Source organism: Limanda limanda, chromosome 13 (genome assembly GCF_963576545.1).
Source record: "Limanda limanda chromosome 13, fLimLim1.1, whole genome shotgun sequence".
NCBI lineage: Eukaryota > Metazoa > Chordata > Actinopteri > Pleuronectiformes > Pleuronectidae > Limanda > Limanda limanda.
The window spans coordinates 1,467,121-1,484,855 of NC_083648.1; the positions used below are offsets into that span (position 1 = coordinate 1,467,121).

The 17,735-nt window shown below is 43.9% G+C and overlaps 3 protein-coding genes across 3 annotated transcripts; 1 reads left to right on the top strand and 2 right to left on the bottom strand.

Annotated features, from left to right (window-relative positions):
- Positions 1 to 1,048: 1,048 nt before the first annotated feature.
- LOC133018537 (tripartite motif-containing protein 16-like) lies at positions 1,049 to 3,397 on the bottom strand. Its single transcript, XM_061084933.1, has one exon. It carries the CDS (start codon positions 3,395 to 3,397, stop codon positions 1,721 to 1,723), a length of 1,677 nt encoding a protein of 558 aa, XP_060940916.1. The 3' UTR covers positions 1,049 to 1,720.
- A 244-nt stretch (positions 3,398 to 3,641) lies between these two features.
- LOC133018175 (transmembrane protein 71-like) lies at positions 3,642 to 6,306 on the top strand (the record flags this gene model as incomplete). Its single annotated transcript, XM_061084489.1, has 7 exons — positions 3,642 to 3,679; positions 4,002 to 4,264; positions 4,340 to 4,534; positions 4,801 to 4,867; positions 5,247 to 5,308; positions 5,535 to 5,584; positions 5,677 to 6,306. Coding segments are annotated over 7 exons (699 nt in total), but the record flags the coding sequence as incomplete, so codon positions are not given.
- A 7,629-nt stretch (positions 6,307 to 13,935) lies between these two features.
- LOC133018176 (tripartite motif-containing protein 16-like) lies at positions 13,936 to 15,603 on the bottom strand (the record flags this gene model as incomplete). The annotated part of the gene is made up of 1 exon (XM_061084490.1): positions 13,936 to 15,603. A coding segment is annotated over exon 1 (1,668 nt), but the record flags the coding sequence as incomplete, so codon positions are not given.
- Between the last annotated feature and the right edge of the window lie 2,132 nt (positions 15,604 to 17,735).

Here is a 17,735-nt window from a genome sequence, read left to right on the forward strand (position 1 = left end):
GTGAAACTGTAAAATATCAAACCTCATTAACTTTTCTTAGTCACATGATCCGTCTGTAAACGAGCTGTTAAAAGCAGGAGCTCCGATGATAGACACATCCAGGAAGTAACAGGCTACGTGTGCAGATAGGTTCATACAGACAGAGCTGCCACACGGAGGTAAATATAACTTCACATCCAGTGTGATAAGAGCGACAGTTATATAATATCTACAGAAGTTAGGATTCTATTTTGTGTCACATGAATGTTTCCATTTCACATATTTTAGCCCCATAATTCTGTAACTCACAGCATTATGATTTAATATTTATACATGTATGAACAGGCAGAGGGTTAAAACTCATATTTCTGTTTCCATTTGAGACGTAGACGAGAAGCGTCTGTGATCACATGAATTCGACACCTTTTTACTTGTAAATTGCAGCTTTTGATCGAGGATGAATCTAGAAATTGTTCCAATCCAACAATGTGAGCAGTGAACAGCTGCTCTTTGAATCAAGCGTTTAAAGTTCAGAGAGTTGTTGTGTTCAACACGGTTGGAAACCAGCAGCTCAGACAAACCTGTTCAAGGACTGAAATGTTCCAGAAACCTGTTCTCTGTCTCATTCTGAAAAACGACTTGATGGGTTTTCACCACAAACTCGAGCCGAACACACCGGCTGTTTGTTAACGCTGAAAACCAAAGAGCTGATCTCATCCAAAAACACACTCCTGATAGGTTCTGACCTTTGACCTTCACTGGATCAGCTGCAGAAACTCTCCATCGTCCTCAGTGTCTCTGAGCTGTCGTCAGACTCGTTCACTTCACAGAAAACTGACTTCATTTGGAATAAATCCAAACACCCTGGATCTGCTGAGGACATTTAATGATAGATGTGTGAGATCATCTTTTATTAGAACTTGAGTATTTCTGTGATCTGTCCTGAAAAGACAGAAACTGAACATGAACACTGAGGTTTGTGGAGTTTCAGGAGGAAACTGCATCAGTTCTTCTCTCTCAGGAGTTTCACTTTGTCTCCATCAGGTTTGAATGAAGACAAAAGAACTGATTGGATTTATTCTTTATTTCAACTTTCAGCTTCTTCAAACATTAGGTTTTTATTGTTTTATACATATATAGAGATTTAAATGTATATAGACATGTATAAGAAACACATGTGATGAGAGCTGCAGAACAAACCCTCAGAGGAACTTGATTAGGACACTCTCCAATGGACCTGCTGGTTCAGATCAGGAAAATCAAAAAGAACAGAAACCTACGCAGCAGCAGATCAATAAGCCCGTTCACTAAATATGTAAATACAATTAGGACGAGAGGATTCACACTTTACAGATATGAGACGTGATAAAAACAAACCAGGTTCCACATTTACAATGTGCCCAAACATCCCATGACACATGTGGAAAAGAGAAGAACAAATAATCAGCTCATTGATGAGGATCAGGATCAACACAGGTTCTAAAACATCACACAACCTGTTTTATACTTTGATTTAGAAAACAACAGCAACATTAGTTCTTTCTAACACATTCATGTCAGTGTAATTATAGATTTATGTCTTTACAAATGTGTGATAAAGGAAGGTCAGTGTTTGATTGACAGCTGATCTCTGTGCGGAGCAGAAACGTCACCACGACGAACTTTGATAAACAAACATGGAGACAAAAGAAGTTAAAGATTTACACACAGAATCTAAATCACTGCTTTTAATGACTCGAGTCTATTTGAGTTTACAGAACTCAGCAATGGATCCAGAACTAACCCTAACTCCAGCATAGAGAGGCTGAGTGAATGTGGTCTGGACTCTGTGGAGGAGAGTCATGGTGTCAGAGACGCTGTAGAAGGACAGAACACCTGCACTGTGATCCAGGTACACTCCTACTCTGGAGGACACAGGACCTGACACTGGAGTCTTGATGCTGTTGTAATAAAAGTCATAACTGTTTCCATCAGAATATAACATCCAAGATTTATCATTGAATCCAAATCTACATTCATCTATGCTTCCTGCTCTTCTGATATTCTTGTATGTGACTGCTACACGAACTGCTCCCACCCCCACCTTCATCTCCACCTCCCAGTAACAACGTCCAGTCAGACTCTTTCTACTCAGGACCTGACAACAACCAGTGAATCTGTCTCGGTGATCAGAATAAGGCTGTTGTCTACTCATCCATGTTACTTTTCTGTGTCTCTCAGATAATAACAGCTGTCTGTTTACTGTGTTTGGATCCAGTGTGATTTCCTGTGAATATTTTAAGAAGTCAGCTCTGGTCTCTGGCTCTGGTTGTGGCAGTAAAACATCCACTTGAGACACAATCTGTAAAATCTCTGTCTCTGTCTCACTCAGAATGTCCTGTAGTCGACCTCTGACCTCTGACACAGCTGCTGTCACGTCCTCAAAGTACCTCAGAGGACGGATGCTGAAGCTGGATGAGTGTGTAGATTCACTGAGTGGTGCCAGTGAGGGGTAGTTGTGTAGAAACTGGTTGTGATCCTCTGTGTCTGAGAGCTGCTTCAGTTCATGGTCTTTCCTCTTCAGCTCAGTGATCTCCTGCTCCAGTCTCTCCTGAAGCTCTCTGACTCGACTCACTTCAGTTTCTTGCTGGGATCTGATCTGCTGCTCCACATAAGACCTTCTTTTCTCCAGCAGACGGATCATCTCAGTGAAGATCTCCCCACTGTCCTCCACTGCTTTATCAGCAGAGGCATTGAGGGCCTCCTCCTCCTGTTGAAGCAGCTTCACGTCTTTCTCTGTGTCCTGGACTCTCTGCTGGATTGTTTGTCTCCTCAGCCCGAGCTCTCTCTGCCTCTCAGTCCTTTCTGCTGCAGCTGACACTGTGTCGTGGCCTTTATGTTCCTCCACAGAGCAGAGATAACAGATACACTGCTGATCAGTGCAGCAGAACATCTCCATCACCTTATCGTGACGAGAGCAGATGTTCTCATGGAGCTTCTCCGAGGGCTCCACCAGCTTGTGCTTCTTCAATGCAGCTGACTGAAGATGAGGCTGGATGTGATTCTCACAATAAGAGGCCAAACAATTCAAACAGGACTTGAGAGATTTCCGTTTTCTCCCAGTGCAGACATCACAGGCCACATCTTCAGGTCCAGCATAGCAGTGATCAGCAGGAGCAGCTTGGAGTCCAGTCTTCTTCAGCTCCTCCACTAAATCAGCTAACATGGTGTTTTTCCCCAGGACAGGCCTCGGTGTGAAGGTCTGTCTACACTGAGGACAGCTGTAGCTTCCTCTCTCCTCCTCTTTGTCCCAGTGGGTGTTAATACAGCTCTTACAGTAGCTGTGTCCACAGACAGTAGTCACCGGATCCTTCAGTAGATCCAGACAGATCGGACAGCAGAATCTTTCTCCGTCCAGTTTATTTTCTTGCTGCGCCATTTCAGCTGCTGCCAGTGACTGGAGAACAGTTTCACTTCCTCTGAACAGAAATAGATCTCTGCTCCCCCCCCCCCCTCTCTCTCGTTCACTCCTTGCAGTGACTCAGCTCCCACAGTTCACAGCTTGTTGTTCACTGGTTCTTACACTGACACATCTGTGAAGGGACGAGACACAGACATGTCCTGACTGGGAGGAGCTGGTTGTGAGTTTTTATCTTTGTTATCACATCTCAAAGTGAATAGTTAACCTGGGAACGGTCACATTCAGCTCACAACAGCACAGGTTGTAAGATGAGTTTCCAGTAAAGTCATTAAAGTTCTTTAGTGAAATAAAAACAAAATCAGAGTTTTATATGTTGTCTTCTTTGAGTGTTTCCTGAGGCCCAGTGACGAGCAGAGAGCAAAGTCACCACATGAACCAGCAGCAAGTTGCAGCTTAAAGTCTCAGTGAAGAGAGATTTAAATCTGTGTGTGTTTGTTCACTCCTGTAACAACACATATGATTCTCATCAGCTTTCAGGCTGTAAACACAACATGGGAACATCAAGAGTAGACGATTAACAACGACATCATCACTGCTAACGATTTAAATTTCTTCTTCTCAGGGTTTTCCGCCGTAGACGGAGGCCTCGCAGCTCGCTGGCCCGCCTCCTCAGTGACGTCACAGAGAGCTGCCAGTCGTGGCTGGGTGAGAAAGTCTTCAGAGGCGTCTTCGGGACGGGACCAAACCAGAACCGGGACCAGGACCGAGAAGACGAGCGAGGTCCCGACTGGGCCACGAGCAGCCAGCAGGTCCTGGGGCCGGACGAGTCCTCCTGGGTCGGGTTGGGCAGCACCGAGCTGGAAGAGAGCCGCGGCTTCACTTACGGTAAAGTTCAGCCTCACATGACTCGACATGGTTCATGAACCAGAACATTTCTAACAAGACATTTTCTCCTCTCAGACCCGACAGAGATCCAATCCTGTCCCGACAAAGTGTCTCCGCCCCCGAGGCTGCTCATCCAGGAGGAGATTTGCTCTGAGATCTGTCAATCAAAGGAGCAGTTCACCCAGTCATTGGGTGGACTGTCAGAGGTCCCGCCCACTTCTGCTCTTTTCACCAATGCCTGCTGCTGTCAGGCGTCACCTGAGCACGCGGGTCAGCATCGGTGTTATTGTTTCGAATCTGTGTCTCTGCAGTTTGTCCTGAATTCACACTCGTGGGCGGGGCAACAGTAGATTTATTTGTTCCATCTCGTTTTTCACTTTCCTTGTTTTTTGTGTCATTCTCAAACTCAGATTCTGGTTTAATGCAGCAACAAGACAAACGCTGATGATATTGAGAAATGAAATCTGACACGTTAGCTTGTTCATCAGGGACGTCGGCTCAGATCTGACGTGATTGTGTTTCTAATTTTGTTTCAGGGTTAACGATGAAGGCCTTTCTCCTCCTCCTCTTCTCCGTCTTCATCTTCTCAACTCTTTACTCGAGGTAAAACTTTTAATATCTATGCTCTGGCAACAGCCACTGAGCAGAGGCGTTATGTTTCCAGGTCGACCGACTGCTTGTGAACACGATATCTGAAGAACGCCTCGAGAGAATCCTTTCAGATTTGACGCACATGTTCACTTGGCCTCGCAGATGAACTGATTCCATTTGGATCAGAAAGGGTTTTGGCCTCTTGAGCATCAACGTCAAGGTGCATTACCGAAATATCTCAAGTCTGGCATTAGAGAATTTCTTCATGTTATTTTGAATGTAGTACATCAGGTTTACCAGGTGGGGGCGCACAACCACAGGATTATTTTAGTTAAACTTCGTTATTTGTTTTGTATGTTTTCTGACAGAAGTTGTTTTTCCTTGGCTGCAGGTGTTTGTGGTGGAGCGCGACTGTTACTTCAACTGTGTTCATGACGATCACAACTTTTATGTGTAAGTGTCACAAACTCACACAAATTTTAGTTGTTAATATGAATTTTGTTGCTTGATTCATATGATCTTCATTTTAAAGAAGTAAAGTTTACGTGACCTCAACTGTCCCGAGAAAATGAAATACGATTTATTTTCTTTTGAAATCATCAATATCAGCTTTTAAAAACTTTTCACATTGAGATGTTTGAAAGGAAAAGTGTTTTATTCGTAGTTTTGTGTCTTTCAGTCCTGACGAAGTCGGGGCCGATGGGCGAGTGGAGGAGGGCGAAGACGGAGGTGAGAGTCAAAAAACTAAAAAGTGTCACTCCATTCCATCGACTGCCAGCGAAGACGTAACGTTAACGCTTTCTCCCGATTCTGTTTCTCAGGACATCACATCCAGAAATGAGTAAACCAAGAAACGGAAGATAACTTCAAACTGGAGGAGAGAAGGAGGAGAAAGTCTGATGGAAACTCTGTCAAAATATTTATCCTTTCACTAAATGTTTGCATGTGAGTTGCTCTTAAAAGACCAAGTTATTCTGAGCTCCGGAAAACATTTCATAGCAACAACTGTTTGACTGTGAAACCTAAGATGAGACGTTTCTGATTGTAAATCATTGTGAATCTGAAGAGACGCGTTTTTTACTCTGAAAATGAAACAAAAACTTTTAGATTTAAGCTTTAAATTTAAAAGAAAAACGCTGGAAAAATCCGTGTGAAGTTGTTTCGTATTTGATATCACGTTCTCCCTGAAGGTCTCTGAATATTAAAGTCATGTGGACGACGGAGAAAAATCCAATTGAACATGAAACTCTAAAAAATTGGGAACGATGATCTGAGAGAAGCTGAATCAGTTTGACAGTTTGTTTCTGATGAAATGATGAAGGAACTCGATCAACATGGCGACACGAGTCACTGTAGTTTAGATCGGAGATAAATAATAATCATCCGGATGTCACTGATGTATTTTAAACAGACTGTAAACACGTATTCTGTTGATCTTAGATGAAATTGTTTGGGTCCAAAGTGACAAAACGTCAGTGAGCGTCGCTGTGAAGCTTCACGTCTTTTTAAAAATCCACAAACGCACAAAACGTTCTAGTTTATCTAGGGATGAGGGATAGTGATCATGCTCCATATTTACACTCAATCATCAAACTCACTTTAATCAAGCTGCTGCTTTAAAGGGAAAAACAAAGTGAAGCAGTGAATAGAGCAGGGCCCGAGGACAGAGCCTGGTGGGACACCGATTCTAAACGTCATAGCACCTGATCTTTGAATCACTGCCTGTTAAATTCAGGTTTGTGGGTTCGGGACCATTCTCCATATTCACGATCACTGAATCATCAAACTCACTTTAATCAAACTGCTGCTTCAAAGGGTTAAAGTTGCATCTCGTTGCTTTAAAACTGCATCAGGTCGGATTTTAGGGTGAAACTGAAAATTCTGAGTTAACTTTTGACAAAACTTAACATCCCAGGCAGGACAAAAAAGCCCATCAGCTTTTATTCATAAGCTCAGTGGTAAACAGGTCAGTGTGAAGGTTCCTTCTTGTTCACACGGTGATGCAGGGATTTCAGATGAAGCAATAATTACAGAAAACAAACGATTGAGTGAGGTGAGTTTTAAAACCTCAGCAGTGAGCTGGCAGAGAGAAACACTAAATCAGGGATTTGACCTTTGTTGGATTCATCCTGTCATTGAAAATTGTTTGTTATCAAAAAGTGTTGAGTGTCTTCATCATAAAAACGAGTGTAGAAGTGAAGCTGGGACCAAACTAACAAGTTCTGTGCCGAGTGGCTTTATAAGGTTCTTGACTTTATGAAGTTTCAAACTTTCAATCACGTTTGGATCTGAAACATTCAACTGAAGGAAACTTTATTTCTGTTCAGACGCTGCGTTTCGCTCACATGGGATTTACCACCATTTCTGACTTCTACTGTTCAATGGTCAATAAAGTTTTATATTAACTCAGATTTGTTTGAAAAGTCAAACACCACCAACCAAAGTTGGTCATTGAACCTGATTAAACACAAATTTAATTTTATGTAATTCCACCGTTGATGTGAATTCTTACAAATTGTCACCGTGGGAATCTTGTCCATCGCTGCCGCTCGTCCACGTGACCTGAACGCAGGTCATGTGACCTGAACGCAGGTCATGTGACCTGAACGCAGGTCATGTGACCTGAACGCAGGTCATGTGACCTGAAGTTAGCATCTGCAACACGAAGAGTCCAAACTGAGCTTCTCAACTTGGGTTTTCACGGTTGAATTTGATGAGGACGAATTTGCTGCTTAATTTTTTTTAATTGTACCAAACAACTAGCCTTTAAAACTCAATGTGAGTTTCTGCATTGTCCGATGTGTATTCGTGTATTTATTCACTCAAAGTGCCAAATCGGTTGAAATCTGACAATTCAGGAACTGTAACATCACCTATATCAATGTTAAAAAATCTATATAACGATATTTTTATTAATGCTCTGCATGAATTTGCATATCTTTGCATTTAAAGCTGCAAATGTTTTTATATGAATGATGGATCCGCTCCACTAAACCTTCAGCTTCTTTCAGCTCCTGGTTTAAGTTTTACAGACAAAACTATGAGTCCAGAGTTTTTCTCATGAGGTGGAGACTAAACACGGAGCTAAAAGAGCGGGAACTCTGTGCAGGAACCAGTTCTGTCACAAACAAGCAACTGTATCATGTTGTTTATTCTATCTGCTGCCCCCTGGTGGCCAACAGTCAATTAATGCAGCTTTAAATGATCAAAGTTGAATGTTTTTTTTTCTTTTGAACACATTTTGAAATATTTCATCCAGTGAAAAAGACAAGAAATTCCTGAAGTTTCCTAAAAGACATTTAATATGAATTTTGATCTGATTGTTGTTACTGTACATGTTGTTACTGATCCTGTACATAGTGTGAGATGTGATTCTCTTCTTGTGGAAACACTTATTATAAACATTTGAATTCCTCTCTTCTGTGTCCATGTAAAGTCTCTGCTCTGAAAACCGTAAACTGGATTTTAATTTGGAATTAAAACAATTCTGATGTCAGAAATGACCAAAATATTCACTAATGAAATCCAACAGCAGTGTTGATCACTGTGCTTCAATCTGTAAAATGTCTAAATGAACAAACAGCAGTAGTTCCTCTGTTGGCCTGTTGATGGCGCTGCGTTATAGAATTTAACATTTACAGTACTAATTAAAGTCAGAGTTTATCATGTATTAAAACCCTATTAAAAGGTAACCAGTGTATTTCTGTGACCTGTGTACTTCAGTTCCTCCAGAACAAAAGTGAAGCTAAACATGTCCATCGCCCCCTAGTGGCTGAGAGCAATACAGGTCATTAACCCAGCCTCCTCCATGTTAGCTGAAGGGATCAAACATGTGGTTCTTATGTCACCGATGTTTGTTCGGGTCGGAGAGCGATCAGATCCCAGCAGAACACGTCCGATGGGTCGGGTCACGTGTCCACATGTTGACACCAGATGTGAAACCCAGCTCCACAGATGCTCAGCAGCTGTTCAGGTCTGCTGTGTTGTTTTGTCCATTCACTGCACGTGTGGCTCCACCGGGATCTGACCCCTGACCTTTAACCCCCCCCACCATCATTGTCCCTGTCATGTGGGCGGCCCTCGTTTGTCTCCGGCATGGACGGTGACGTGTCGGCGCAGGTGGCTTCCTGATATAAAGGTCTTGCCACAGTACCAGCACCTGAACTGTTTGCAGTCGGTGTGGACGCTCATGTGAACCTTCAGCGAGCCCGACTGAGCGAAGCGTTTGCCGCAGTGGACGCAGCCGTAGCGCTTCTCTCCCGTGTGGACGCTCTGGTGGCGTTTCAAGTTGCTGGAGTCGGAGAAGCGCTTGCCGCACAGCGAGCAGACAAAAGGCTTCTCGCCGGTGTGGACCCTCATGTGCGTCTTCAGGTTCTTCAGGCAGGCCAGAGTTTTACCGCAGCAGTTACACACAAACGACTCCCCCCCCCCCCGCCGTCCTCGCCGCTCTGGATGGCAGCTCTGCCGACCCGACCCTGATGTCTCCACCTGTCCCTCCTGAGGAGAGCAGCCCGTCTCTCTGTCCCCTCTGTTCTCACTGGCTGTTGAGGCTTGTCTGTGGCTAGCGGCGCCCTCTGCTGGTTGTGATGAACACTGCGGGCTGCTGGAGCTCTGCTGCAGACAGGCTCGTCTCACCGGCGTTGAAGGCAAAGCTGCTGCTGCCCGAACCGGAGACTCTCATCTCACTGGTGTTCAAGAGAGATTTAAATCTGTGTCTGTTTGTTCACTCCTGTAACACTTGTTGGGACATGGTTTTTGTGAAAGTTCGGCCTACCTGTGCAGTCAAAATCCTAAAGCCGCATGTCCTTTGTTCTGGAGAAAACGAGAGCCTCCCGAATTATCTATCAGGGGTCTCAACATCACACAGAGGTGTGAAAACCCCCCAGGGACACAAGTTTCACTTCTTATTGTTATTCTTACCAAGGAAACCTCCTCGCAACCCAAGCTCTAACAAACTCTGAGCAGTGACTCGATGTCCTGCAGGAGAACTTCAACCAGCAACTGAGCGGCACAGCTCAACAGAAATACGAAGGCAGGAGCCACACAACCAGCAGGAGGATTTCACAGAACTGCGAACTGCACAGCAACCTCATTTCTCCCCTTTCCACGGACGGGTAACACAACTGGGCTTTATAATTATACTAGGCTAAGCATGATGTTTTTTTGATTCTATGTGATGTTTATAAGTTTGATATGTGTTGTGATATTTTGGTTTTAAGTTATTCGAAAGTAATGTTAGTTTGTAATGCTCTTCACAGTCTTTCATTGCATTTGATTCTACACTCTTTCTCTAACTTGACACACACCCACAAACACACACGCGCATATCTCTTCACCTAATTAGCTCTGACTCCCGCTATATGTCGTCAACATTCCAATAGGGGTTATCTTTTTGGCCAGCAGCCATTTTGGAAGCACGCTGACTCACACAGACACACACTAACATCTTTGTTTAGTAGGTACACCGTTAGTAATTTGTGTTTTTAATACTTTATTATATTCATAATAAATGTTTTTCTTTCACAAATGTTTTTTCATTAATGTTGCATAAGTGAATTTTGCCAACCTCTACACTGTCAAGAACTCCATATCCTTCAACCTAGCTAACAATCTCTATGGTAATTTTGGTTATAGTTATTCATTTAATTGTTAATCAGAGCTCCAAATTTGTAGTTGATACTTTTATGAGACTTTATAAATAAATTGGCTATCTTTTCCATTCCTTTCAAGGGTGGTGCCCCGAGGTAACTTTAATCAATTAAAGTTATGATTTAATATTAATATTTTTAATATTAATATTTAATATTTCATTTTGATAACCAAATTTATGAATTGCCGAAAGGCACACCATTTTATGGTATCACGTTTAATGCATTATTGCACAACACACTGATGCTGCTTTCAGGGGACACGAGGAGAAGAGAAGAGTTTCCAGGTCGACAGGTGTAGAAGGTTTATTCACTTTTTTTTCACGAGACGTGAAGGACACATAGAACTGAATTGGCCTTTTCTGCAATAACTGCAAGGATTTGGTTGTGAAGCTGAGGAGACGCTGCAGCAGCAGGTGGGAGAATAAGACTCGTAGTAAACTCCCCGGGGATCTGGCTTTATACGTAGTTGTTTTACATGATGTGAGGGACGTATTTGTCCCTGGTGGCTTGCCATAGTTCCCAGAGTTTTGTGCGGCATGATGTCGATTGGCATTGCTGACTCTGCTGTTTTGGCGGCAAAAGCAGCCGACGGCCCTGGAGGAGGAGTGGAGGTTGGTGGAGAGTTGTCTCGGTTCTGCAGGACATGGAGGCTGTTGAGGGAGGCCCGGTACTTCATCCTGTGTGCCGATGGAGTAGAGCTCGTTTAGCGGAGGTGCTAGTGCTAGCCAGAGCAGCTAGCCTGAGCAGCTAGCCAGAGCAGCTAGCCTGAGCAGCTAGCCAGAGCAGCTAGCCTGAGCAGCTAGCCAGAGCAGCTAGCATGAGCAGCTAGCCAGAGCAGCTAGCCCAAGCAGCAGCCCTGGCGTTAACTAAAACTACGACACTTCTTCTTCGATGTAGGTTAGTTAGGGCGGAGGAAGGAGAGACAGGGGGAGTTTTTCTAAAGGATGGAGGATTTTTTGCTGCCAGGCAAAAACTATGGGGGACGTGGCAGCTTGCTTCTGCTCTGACCTCCGACCCGTCCTCATCTTTCCCGAGATGAGACATGATGGGACATGATGACACCTGATGGGACATGATGAGACATGATGGGACATGATGGGACATGATGACACATGATGGGACATGAAGAGACATGATGGGACACTGATGGGTCATGATGAGACATGATGGGACATGATGGGACATGATGGGACATGATGGGACATGACGAGGCATGATGAGACATGATGGGACATGATGTGACACGATGGGACATGACGAGGCATGAAGAGACATGATGGGACATGAAGACGAGCAGCCATGAACGGTAGCTCTTCAGCTTATGATAGCTGATCACATGACTCCGTGTCCTGCATGAAGTAACGCGATGCTTCATTTATTATAAAGTTTATGGTGAAACTGTAAAATATCAAACCTCATTAACTTTTCTTAGTCACATGATCCGTCTGTAAACGAGCTGTTAAAAGCAGGAGCTCTGATGATAGACACATCCAGGAAGTAACAGGCTACGTGTGCAGATAGGTTCATACAGACAGAGCTGCCACACGGAGGTAAATATAACTTCACATCCAGTGTGATAAGAGCAACAGTTATATAATATCTACAGAACTTAGGATTCTATTTTGTGTCAAATCTTTTTTTCCATTTCACATTTTTTAGCCTCATAATTCTGTAATTCACAGCATTATGATTTAATATTTATATATGTATAAACAGGCACAGGGTTAAAACTCATATTTCTGTTTCCATTTGAGACGTAGACGAGAAGCGTCTGTGATCACATGAATTCGACACCTTTTTATTTGTAAACTGCAGCTTTTGATCGAGGATGAATCTAGAAATTGTTCAAATCCAACAAAGTGAGCAGTGAACAGCTTCTCTTTGAATCAAGCGTTTAAAGTTCAGAGAGTTGTTGTGTTCACCACGGTTGGAAACCAGCAGCTCAGACAAACCTGTTCTCGACTTTTAATGACAACAGTTACACACACAGACACACACACTCTCCAACATGTCTTTGTTGCACTGAGGTCATCTAGCAGGTTTAATAGCTGCAGATTCCTCATCTCTGACATCAGCTGCCGTCCGGAGCCGAGGGTGTGGCGCAATCTGTCTCGGTTGCTAGGAGACATGCGTGTCAGTGAAACTCTTCTTATCAACGTGTGCAGAGTTTCTTTCCTCTGTCACATGACGACTTCGCCCTGCACACGTCACCGTCTGTGTTAAACACTGAACTTCTGTCTCATTCTGAAAAACGACTCGATGGGTTTTCACCACAAACTCGAGCCGAACACACCGGGTGTTTGTTAACGCTGCAGCTGCGTCACAGATAAAATGCAGTCGTGATGTGAGGAGTGTGTGAGACACATGGAAACCAAAGAGCTGATCTCATCCAGAAACACACTCCTGATTCGTTCTGACCTTTGACCTTCACTGGATCGGCTGCAGAAACTGTCCATCGTCCTCAGTGTCTCTGAGCTGTCGTCAGACTCGCTCACTTCACAGAAAATTGACTTCATTTGGAATAAATCCAAACACCCTGGATCTGCTGAGGAAGTTTAATGATTGATATCTGAGTTCATCTTTTATTAGAACTTGAGTATTTCTGTGATCTGTCCTGAAAAGACAGGAACAACAAAACTGAGGTTTGTGGAGTTTCAGGAGGAAACTGCCTCAGTTCTTCTCTAACAGGAGTTTCACTTTGTCTCCATCACCTTTGAATGAAGACAAAAGAACAGACTGGATTTATTCTTTATTTCAACTTTCAGCTTCTTCACACATTAGATTTGTATTGCTTTATACATATATAGAGATTTAAATGTGTATAGACATGTATAAGAAACACATGTGATGAGAGCTGCAGAACAAACCCTCAGAGGGACTCGATCAGGACACTCTCCAGTGGACCTGCTGGTTCAGATCAGGAAAATCAAAAAAAACAGAAACCTACGCAGCAGCAGATCAATAAGCCCGTTCACTAAATATGTAAATACAATGAGGACGAGAGGATTCACACTTTACAGAGAAGAGCCGTGATAAAAACAAACCAGGTTCCAGATTTACAATGTGACCAAACATCCCATAACACATGTGGAAAAGAAAAGAAAAAATAATCAGCTCATTGATGAGGATCAGGATCAACACAGGTTCTAAAACATCACACAACCTGATTTCTACTTTGATTTAGAAAACAACAGCAACATCAGTTCTTTCTAACACATTCATGTCAGTGTAATTATAGATTTCTGTCTTTACAAAGTGAGAACTAAATATGTGATAAAGGAAGGTCAGTGTTTGATTGACAGCTGATCTCTGTGCGGAGCAGAAACGTCACCACGACGAACTTTATTCAACAAACGTGGAGAAAAAATAAGTTAAAGATTTAAACACAGAATCTAAAACACTGCTTTTAATGACTTGAGTCTTTTTGAGTTTACAGAACTCAGCTGTGGATTCATCATAATAACCCGTAACTCCAGCATAGAGAGGCTGAGTGAATGTGGTCTGGACTCTGTGCAGGAGAGTCATGGTGTCAGAGACGCTGTAGAAGGACAGAACACCTGCTCTGTGATCCAGGTACACTCCTACTCTGGAGGGCCAAGGACCTGACACTGGAGTCATGATGCTGTTGTAATAAAAGATATAACTGTTTCTATTACAAGATAATGACCAAGATTTATCATTGAATCCAAATAAACATTCATGTGAACGTCCTGCTCTGCTGATATTCTTGTATGTGACTGCTACACAAACTCCTCCTCTCCCCCCCACCTCCACCTCCCAGTAACAACGTCCAGTCAGACTCTCTCTACTCAGGACCTGACACCAATCAGTGAATCTGTCTGGGTGATTAGAATAAGACTGATCTTCACTCATACGTTTTACTTCTCTGTTTCCCTCAGATAATAACAGATATGTGTGTGCTGTGTTTGGATCCAGTGTGATTTCCTGTGAATATTTTAAGAAGTCAGCTCTGGTCTCTGGCTCTGGTTGTCGAAGTAAAACATCCACTTGAGACACAATCTGTAAAATCTCTGTCCTTGTCTCACTCAGAATGTCCTGTAGTAGACCTCTGACCTGTGACACAGCTGCTGTCACGTCCTCAAAGTACCTCAGAGGACGGATCCTGAAGCTGGATGAGTGTGTAGATCCACTGAGTGGTGACAGTGAGGGGTAGTTGTGTAGAAACTGGTTGTGATCCTCTGTGTCTGAGAGCTGCTTCAGTTCATGGTCTTTCCTCTTCAGCTCAGTGATCTCCTGCTCCAGTCTCTCCTGAAGCTCTCTGACTCGACTCACTTCAGTTTCCTGCTGGGATCTGATCTGCTGCTCCACATCAGAGCTTCTCTTCTCCAGCAGACGGATCATCTCAGTGAAGATCTCCTCACTGTCCTCCACTGCTTTATCAGCAGAATCATTGATGGCCTCCTCCTCCTGTTGAAGCAGCTTCACGTCTTTCTCTGTGTCCTGGACTCTCTGCTGGATTGTTTGTCTCCTCAGCCCGAGTTCTCTCTGCCTCTCAGTCCTTTCTGCTGCAGCTGACACTGTGTCGTGGTCTTTATGTTCCTCCACAGAGCAGAGATAACAGATACACTGCTGATCAGTGCGGCAGAACATCTTCATCACCTCGTCGTGACGAGAGCAGATGTTCTCCTGGAGCTTCTCCGAGGGCTCCACCAGCTTGTGCTTCTTCAATGCAGCTGACAGAAGATGGGGCTGGAGGTGTTTCTCACAATAAGAGGCCAAACAATCCAAACAGGACTTGAGAGATTTCCGTTTTCTCCCAGTGCAGACATCACAGGCCACATCTTCAGGTCCAGCATAGCAGTGATCAGCAGGAGCAGCTTGGAGTCCAGTCTTCTTCAGCTCCTCCACTAAATCAGCTAACATGGTGTTTTTCCCCAGGACAGGCCTCGGTGTGAAGGTCTGTCTACACTGAGGACAGCTGTAGCTTCCTCTCTCCTCCTCTTTGTCCCAGTGGGTGTTAATACAGCTCTTACAGTAGCTGTGTCCACAGACAGTAGTCACCGGATCCTTCAGTAGATCCAGACAGATCGAACAGCAGAACGTTTCTCTGTCCAGGTGATTTTCTTGCTGCGCCATTTCAGCTGCTGCCAGAGAATGGAGAACAGTTACACAGAAACAGATCTCTGCTCCTCCCCCTCTCGTTCACTCCCTGCAGTGACTCAGCTCCCACAGTTCACAGCTTGTTGTTCACTGGTTCTTACACTGACACACCTGTGAAGGGAGGAGACACAGACATGTCCTGACTGGGAGGAGCTGGTTGTGAGTCTTTATCTTTGTTATCACATCTCAAAGTGAATAGTTAACCTGGGAACTGTCACAATCAGCTCACAACACCACAGGTTGTAATATGAGTTTCCAGTAAAGTCATTAAAGTTCTTTTGTGAAATAAAGACAAAATCAGCGTTTTATATTTTGTCGTCTTGATCGAGTGTTTCCTGAGGCCCAGTGACAGGCTGAGAGCAAAGTCACCACATTAACCAGCAGCAAGTTGCAGCTTAAAGTCTCAGTGAAGAGAGATTTAAATCTGTGTCTGTTTGTTTACCTGGAGGAGGAGTGGAGGTTGTTGGAGAGTTGTCTTGGTTCTGCAGGACATGGAGGCGGTTGAGGGAGGACCGGGTCTTCATCCTGTGTACCGATGGGGTAGAGCTCGTCTAGCAGAGGTGCTAGTGCTAGCCCGAGCAGCTAGCCCGAGCAGCTAGCCCGAGCAGCTAGCCCGAGCAGCTAGCCCGAGCAGCAGCCCCGGCGTTAACTGAAACTACGACACTTCTTCTTCGATGTAGGTTAGTTAGGGAAGTAGAGACAGGGGACAATAGTCTAATCCGCTTCTCTGTGACTCGCCCTGAGAGTGGGACATGATGGGACATGATGGGACATGACGAGACATGATGAGACATGATGGGACATGATGGGACATGATGAGACATGATGGGACATGATGGGACATGATGGGACATGATGAGACATGATGGGACATGACGAGACATGATGAGACATGATGGGACATGAAGACGAGCAGCCATGAACAGTAGCTGTCAGCTTATGATAGCTGATCACATGACTCCGTGTCCTGCATGAAGTAACGCAATGCTTCATTTATTATAAAGTTTATGGTGAAACTGTAAAATATCAAACCTCATTAACTTTTCTTAGTCACATGATCCGTCTCTAAACGAGCTGTTAAAGGCGAGAGCTCCGATGATAGACACATCCAGGAAGTAACAGGCTACGTGTGCAGATAGGTTCATACAGACAGAGCTGCCACACGGAGGTAAATATAACTTCACATCCAGTGTGATAAGAGCAACAGTTATATAATATCTACAGAACTTAGGATTCTATTTTGTGTCAAATCTTTTTTTCCATTTCACATTTTTTAGCCCCATAATTCTGTAATTCACAGCATTATGATTTAATATTTATACATGTATGAACAGGCAGAGGGTTAAAACTCATATTTCTGTTTCCATTTGAGACGTAGACGAGAAGCATCTGTGATCACATGAATTCGACACCTTTTTATTAGTAAACTGCAGCTTTTGATCGAGGATTAATCTAGAAATTGCTCAAATCCAACAATGTGAGCAGTGAACAGCTGCTCTTTGAATCAAGCGTTTAAAGTTCAGAGAGTTGTTGTGTTCAACACGGTTGGAAACCAGCAGCTCAGACAAACCTGTTCAAGGACTGAAATGTTCCAGAAACCGGCAGCAAACCAACCTTTCCTCGACTTTTAATGACAACAGCTACACACACAGACACACACCCTCTTCTCCAACATGTCTTTGTAGCACTGAGGTCATACACGCAGGTTTAATAGCTGCAGATTTCTCATCTCTGACATCAGCTGCCGTCTGGAGCCAAGGGTGTGGAGCCATCTGACCCGGTTGCTAGGAGACATGCGTGTCAGTGAAACTCTTCTTATCAACGTGTGCAGAGTTTCTTTCCTCTGTCACATGACGACTTCGCCCCGCACACGTCACCGTCTGTGTTAAACACTGAACTTCTGTCTCATTCTGAAATTTGTTAACGCTGCAAACCAAAGAGCTTATCTCAGTCAGAACACACTCCTGATAGGTTCTGACCTTTGACCTTCACTGGATCAGCTGCAGAAACTGTTCATCATCCTCAGACTTGTTCACTTCACAGAAAACTGACTTCATTTGGAATAAATCCAAACACCCTGGATCTGCTGAGGAAGTTGAATGATCGAT